At 35.4% G+C, this 6,887-nt stretch overlaps 1 protein-coding gene across 2 annotated transcripts; it reads right to left on the bottom strand.

Annotated features, from left to right (window-relative positions):
- Positions 1-331: 331 nt before the first annotated feature.
- LOC120189916 (ADP-ribosylation factor GTPase-activating protein AGD1-like) lies at positions 332-5,891 on the bottom strand. Of its 2 annotated transcripts, none has more exons than XM_039193049.1 (12): positions 5,546-5,891; positions 4,854-4,895; positions 4,502-4,717; positions 4,292-4,423; positions 3,985-4,209; positions 3,780-3,866; positions 3,359-3,649; positions 3,107-3,246; positions 2,951-3,044; positions 2,695-2,860; positions 2,368-2,602; positions 332-596 (listed from the first exon to the last, which is right to left on the bottom strand). In XM_039193049.1, exons 2-12 carry the CDS (start codon positions 4,872-4,874, stop codon positions 491-493), a joined length of 1,713 nt encoding a protein of 570 aa, XP_039048980.1. In that variant the 5' UTR covers positions 4,875-4,895; positions 5,546-5,891; the 3' UTR covers positions 332-490. The 2 variants fall into 2 exon arrangements, with proteins under 2 accessions (XP_039048980.1, XP_039048981.1); XM_039193050.1 differs by lacking the exon at positions 332-596 and adding an exon at positions 1,540-2,142.
- Positions 5,892-6,887: the final 996 nt, after the last annotated feature.

Genomic DNA, 6,887 nt, shown 5'->3' with positions numbered 1-6,887 from the left:
AAATAAGTATATAAAGTATACTTCTTTTTATCTAAGTATTTAAAATATTTTTGGTCAAAATAAGGATTTAAACTTATCTTTTTGGTCAAAATATATACCTAAAGTATTTTTGATCAAAATAAATACCCAAAGTATTTGATTTTTTTATCTAAGTTCTAAAAACATTAATTAAATATCTTTAGGTACTTAGATGAAAAAAATTAAATACTTTAAGTACTTATTTTGATAAAAAAAAGATAAGTTAAAATATTTATTTTGATAAGAGATACTTTTAAGTACTCAAATGAAAAAGATGATAAACTTTATCTACTTATTTTTTATACAAGTCGTATAATATGACAGAGCAGAACTACTAAGATGGCAGGAAGAGCTACACACTTGAAGAAACCTTGGCAAGCCAAACTTTGTATACGAATAAGCCTGATTTTTCAGAGTGGAAGGCCAAAATATTGGTGTTCTCTTTTGGGATTCTGAACACTATACTATACTATCAATCTGTTAAGAGTGCCAAAGCCTCATTTTCATTGATACCTGAGTCCAATGCAAGCTGAAGAGGAATTTTACCTTCTCCATCTACAGCATGTGGGTCTGCTCCCCTGCAATTTTAGGACCACTCTGTTTCATTCATAGTACCGAGAAAGATAACAAGTAAGGTTGTTCAAAAAACCCCGTATTCATTAATCAGTATAACCAATATATTTAACAGGTTAATTAACTTAACCGTTGATGCTAAATGGTTTAGGTTAATCGAACTGCTAAAAAATGATGGTTAAAAGTTAATGTTACGGTTACAAATTTTGATAAACGGTTAACCATTAATAAATTAAATTTATAATTATATTGAGAGATGTACATAATGACACCAGTATAGGTATGTGTTAAGTGTTACATTTTTTGTAGTATGAATCAAAGTTATCAAAGGCTCAAGGCGCATCGAGGTGCAAAGTTTCCTAAAGCCTTGAGGCGCGAAGTGAATAAAAGGCGCGAGATTCACAAAGGCGAGGCGCATGATATCCAAAAAATTGTAATAAATGTATATATTAATATAATCAAACTCAAATATCATAGATACCAATATTAGGCTTCAATAGAGTTTATTTTCAAACTTAAATACCAACCTAACGTCATAAAAACTATCAACAAGCATAATCAAGTACTAAGTTTAACAAAAGCATCCAACATGCATAAACAAAACATCAAATAAAGTCACTGATAATCATCATCAAACATCAAACGTGACACATGTCACTCACGTTTTTATTAACAGTAGAAACCTAAAAGTGTAACGGAAGAAACATTATACACTTATTTTTAATAAAAAAATTTAAACATCAAAAATTAATTTTAAATATGATTTAGACATTTAATTTTATATTAATCATTATTTAGAAAAGGTAAAATATAGAAATGTTGTTAGACGTAAATTTTAATTACGATTAAATTAATATAAACAAATATCCACATCAACCGGTCACAAAATGTTCCACGTCATGACTTTATCCATTCCCCACAAGTACCTGCGACAACTAAAGATTTGTCTTCCCGCCAATCAAAATACGACATGTTACTATAGCTTTTGTGTTTAAAATTACTCACTAGTCACTTCCTCCTTTTCTTCACTTTCTTATTCGTACGAAGACAAACCACCGTTCAAAATCCCCCTCACCGACCTTTTTGTTCTTTGTAGAAAATGAACCCAAATAAGACAGCGGAGGACGAACAACACCCATCCATCGCTGCCGTGAACCGCCGTATCCAGTGGCTGTCCCTTCACCTGACCCCACTTCCACCGCTCCAACCTTCACCCCAACTCAACATGCTAACGTACGCCAAGTCGACCAATAAACTCGAGGTCGACAAAGCCTCCCTGAAGAGCTACATGAGAGGGAAAAATAAGGAAACACAAGAGAAAATCATCGAGTTCTTCGAGTCGAGGCCCGATTTGCAAACCCCGGTGGGGATTTCGATGAAGGAACACAAGGTTTTAAGCCCACATCACGCCTCGACTGAGCCTCGCGCCTCAGAGCCTTGCTACGCCTCGCTGAGCTTAGGTACGCCTAGGCTACGTGCCTCGCTTCAGTGTTGAAAAAGCCCCGTTCAGTGAGCCTCTACGCTTTTGTGCCTCAGGCGCGCTTTTTACAACTATGGTATGAATTATGAAACTTTAAAACGTTCATGTTGTGTTATTTTTGAAAAATAATTATAATAAGTTAACCGTCTATGAACAGCCCTAATAACCATTGTGAACAAATGTATGTGTTATTTTTAAAACGATCAGTTAACCATCCATGAACAGCCCTAATAACTAGTGTGAACAAATGTACGTGTATGCATGATAAAAAGTAGGATAAGAAAAAGAAAAATCACCTTGCAATAAGAAACTTTGCTATTGCAAAATTCCTGCCAATGATACAAAGATGGAGCGGCGCTCGGCCTCTTGAATCGGATGCATTTACATTTGCGCCGTACTGAAGCAGTAGCTCCACCATGCTAATATTCGTGTTTAAGCAGGCGAGATGAAGCAACGAACAACCGTCGGAATGCTCCTCTTTACTTTCATTTGTCGAGCTCAAGGATCTCGAGGACTGATGCAGAGAGTAAACTGCAACGCAATCAAAATGGTGATTTAAAAGGTTTCTTTACTTTTTCCCAGTACATTAATCTTGGAGTAAGGGGCAGGGGGAGAGGATGTACAATATGATGCATGCCCAGAAATTGTATTGACATCTGCTCCATAGCAAACAATGTGGCGGTATAGAGCCTTTGAGTTATTAGAAAGAACACTTTCCCACACCTCTTCAGCTACCGAAAGGGGGCTCAGATTATCCGTTATCTTAGAAACAAAAGCTTTCTCTGCATACTGAAATAATCGCAACCTAAAAGATTACTACTTTTGCAGACAACATCGATGCAGTCTTATTTCAAAAAGAAGGAAACAATAGGAAATTGCCTTTGCATTAATGAACAACTCATTCACTGAAATTGGGTCATCCCGAGTAGGTTTCGGTTTGAGAAGCTGCTTTTGTCCTTCAGGCTTCGAAGAACTACAAGGAAAACGATATCATTATAGAATGAGTACCCCCATGGAATCGAATAGTTTACTTACCCCATAGGTATGACAGTTCTTGTATGTCCTGACTGCAGCAACTCCTCCCAGATTGAGTTCACATAGATATTTCCCAGTGATTGTAACAAAGCCAAGACAGACGGTTCCCACACTTTAACATCAAGTGTCAGAGATCTTACCTGAGTAAGAGGTTATACAAAAGATTCATGAATAGGTGATCGAAGAAAACAAAATTATAACAGAAATGAAAGATTTCTGTTAAGAAAATATTATAGAATTTCTATGACATACCTTGGATACATGTACGCCAAGATTGCGGTGAACTCCAGAACATTCAATGCATATGAGTAGACCAAGGTTTAACGATGCCCAGTCTGTCTCAGGTGCACCACAATCGACACATTTATCATTCTCGGCAACTTTTCTTAATAAATCAATTGGCTTTTCACTTTTTGCAGAATATTCTTGATGCTGCGAACTTTTAGGCATATCTAGGAGACTTCCAGTGGAGGGAACCTTAGGTATATGTTGTCCAGTTGCTGTGTGATAAGCATCAGGGGACTCCACTTGTGAACTATCACTCTAAATTAAACGTTGTATGGTCAATTCCATGGAAAAAAAGATCATGAAGAAAACTCATTTTGTGTTTAAGAAAGCACAGTTCAAAGCTTCCCCCCCCCATTTTCTTAAAAAGAAAATTTAATCAATTTACCTTTTCAGGTGTTTGGGAACTCAATAATGATGTAATCACCCCAGTTATTTTTTCAATCCAATCCCTCTGGTCTAGTGCATTTTCTGCCTGCATTGCCAACCTAGTCCTTTCAATAGTCTGTTCTTTCCCAAACTTATAAACACAAAACATTACCCAAAAAAAGAAGTCTCGAGTGAGAAGTGAAATTGAAATATTAAACAAATACCTGCAATGTATAGATTTTGGTTGGTGAGATAATTCTGAAACAGAACATTAAATCTGACTGATCTGCGTCAACTTTGATTGTTGATGTCAACAAGTTTACTGTGTGACGTGTAACAGATTTTTCATCATGTATAGCACTATGGTAATGGTTAGAAAGCCATCGACTCAGCAGCCCAGGACCATTTTCATAACTAGTCCTTTGTACTGTACACTGACTTCTACCTGCCTGAAAAAGTAACATTTAGTATGTACTACGGAGAAAAGAGAGGAAAAATTTACAGCCCAGTGATCCCCGTTTAGTGACTTACAGAAGACCAGACAAACGGTTTACGATAGTAGTACAGCATCCCTCGACTGTCAAGAACAAAAAACCTTCTCTTCCAATCACCTCTCAGGTTTGAGGAACGTTTTGAAAGATAACCTTGTCGTATGGTTTGGACCTATGTGAATAAACTCATTAAGAATACAAAACCATTTAAATTCAAACCAAGATTAAGAATCTCAAGATGAGATATCACCTTTCCCTTTGCTATAGATTGCATAACCACCTCAATAGCTTTTTGGGATCCCCTTGTGATAGGTTGCATACCATCGGCAACAGTAGGACCAGTATAGCCCTTTAAGGACTGTTTACTCTCTCGATCAATCTGCCTGATATGTTCCTGCATCCTTTCACTTAGAGATTCCAGTTCATAATTTGAACATTCCCTATACTGTTGTGCATAAGCTAAGACCTGTAACCCACATATACTAGTTTCTGAAATCCTCCGGATTAAGAGATATGGAAATTCAAAGATAGTAGAAACAAGTTTCAGGGGCAGAAAACTTGAGACAAAAAGACGTATTTCCTCGGGAAATAAGGTCACAAACCTGGTTAACAAAGGGTTTCATATTATGTAAGAGTTCATATCCCTGCAAAGAAGAAAGGATACAGACTCCAGAGGTTGAAAATATTAAAACGATACAAGTGGAAGCATATTGTCAGCATCATTTTTTTACACTACCCGTGCTCCACCTTTCCACTCACCCACTTGCAAACAACCCCCACTCAAACTTTACCTAAACCATTAAATCCACTAAACCAAAAACAAATACCAGAAAATTGGTTGCTATACCCTACCACTAAATAAACATCAACACGTCCACCATCCACAAATCAACCATTATCTACCACTAAGCCTTAAAATAAACAAACCTAATCCTCCATTAAATAAACATTAGTGGAAAATCCACTACACATGCAACCATAAAATGGAGAGAAGGATCACGGAGAAAAGAGGAGAACTCACGAACAGGGGGTTCTGATTCGAACAAAAAAACGTTCTGGAGGCTATTAGAACAGGAAAATCAGAAACATTTCGAGAATACAGAGAACATTTTCGGGGAAAGGGACTGGAATAAATTTGTTGTAATCACTTCCCATTTTCAAGAAATTAATACGAAAAGAAAGAGCAGTGAACATTCTTCTTTCATTATTTTACGTTTTTGGCTTCATTTATTCCTTTAATTTCAGATTAAATCATACAAAGCAGAATATAAGAGAGGGAAGGGGTTTTAGTTACCTTAGTTGTCTTTTCTTCTCGCCGGTTAGGAGCTAGTCAACAGGGAGGTTATCGGTTAGGGTCTCGTTTGGTTGATCTTAGGGGGTAGTTGGCGGTTCAAGTCTCTGAAAACTGGAAAACCGAGAGGTAGGAGAGATCCTTTGAAGATTTAAGGTCGATTTAGGGGGGATTTAGTCTCATCGGTCGTCGTAGTCGGCGTTTGGAGATCGGAATCGCGTCGGGTCTTATTGGTTTGGTTCGGCTTTGGGTCTCGGTCGTGGGAAGAAAAAGAAAGGAATGGGGTAGAGAAGTGGAGAAGAACGGAGCTTTGGGAATAAGTTTAGGATGAATGATATTTTGTTTTTAGGTTAAATGATAGGTTTTAATTAATTTGGGATAAAACGGCGGTGTTTAAGGCTAGAGTAGGGGTGTGGGGTTTAATCACGTAAGGTTCCTTTTAATTTGAAATTGTTGTGATTCGGTCCTCGCTTCGAAGTTCTGTAATTTTTAATTTGGTTTTTAATTTTAGGTGCATTCCATTTCGGTCTCCAGTGTCTGTTATTTACATTATTTCAAGTTTTTGATCTTTAAGTTTCGTATTTTCTATTTTAGTCCTAAATAATAGTATATTTAATTTTTGCTGTATTTAGACATTCAACTTTTACATTTTTTAAATGTTATTTTTTAGTCATGCTCTTGTTTAGGGTTTATTTCGATGTTAGTCCTTTATAATGGTGTTGTGTTTTAGTTTCATTTTTATTATAATTCTGATATTTTGACCTTAGTTATTATCTGGTTTGTATTTAAAATAGTAAGTTATTTAGTCAATATTTTAATTTGTATAATTTTTTTTAAAATTTTTGAAGTTGGATGTGGTATGTTTTTACACATTAATATATATATAAAAGTTATAATGTATAGTTATAAAAGATGTATATAATTTTTGTATAAAGATGTCTGTCATATTCTGATATTTTAAAATAAATAAATACCCTATTTATAGAACTTGAAAATCAAATATATATAGTTTAGTTAAATCAAATTATTTTAATTATTTCTTGGGAAAAATTATTATATTCTTATTATTTCAGTCGGAAAGAGAAATATTCATCCTAAAGCATTTTAGAGATTATTTTTTCTTTCGATTGGAAATATTAGAATATTTTCTATTTTTTCCTTAGAATTTTCCTAAATTACAATTATGCAATTGAATCTGGAATAATAGGATCATAAATTAAATTCGTATTTAAATTCTTGGATTTCTATCATTACGACAACATGTAAATGACACAGTACCAATTTTGGGCGCAGTAAGGGTGCTAATCCTTCTCCACGCGTAACCGACTCCCGAACCCGTTTTAAT

The sequence above is a fragment of the Hibiscus syriacus genome, unplaced genomic scaffold, assembly GCF_006381635.1.
Source record: "Hibiscus syriacus cultivar Baekdansim isolate YM2019G1 unplaced genomic scaffold, ASM638163v2 tig00116961_pilon, whole genome shotgun sequence".
Taxonomy (NCBI): domain Eukaryota; kingdom Viridiplantae; phylum Streptophyta; class Magnoliopsida; order Malvales; family Malvaceae; genus Hibiscus; species Hibiscus syriacus.
The sequence above is the reverse complement of the archived record's forward strand: the minus strand, read 5'-3'. Positions and strand labels throughout refer to the sequence as shown.

What these genes read in the sequence shown, in the direction of transcription:
- LOC120189916 (XM_039193049.1), bottom strand. Translation starts at nt 4,874, where the DNA reads ATGAAACCCTTTGTTAACCAG. An exon ending in AACCGTTTGTCTGGTCTTCT is followed by an intron (nt 4,210 to 4,291) that starts GTAAGTCACTAA and finishes TTACTTTTTCAG; the next exon opens with GCAGGTAGAAGTCAGTGTAC. An exon ending in GCAAAGTTTCTTATTGCAAG is followed by an intron (nt 597 to 2,367) that starts GTGATTTTTCTT and finishes CTAAAATTGCAG; the next exon opens with GGGAGCAGACCCACATGCTG.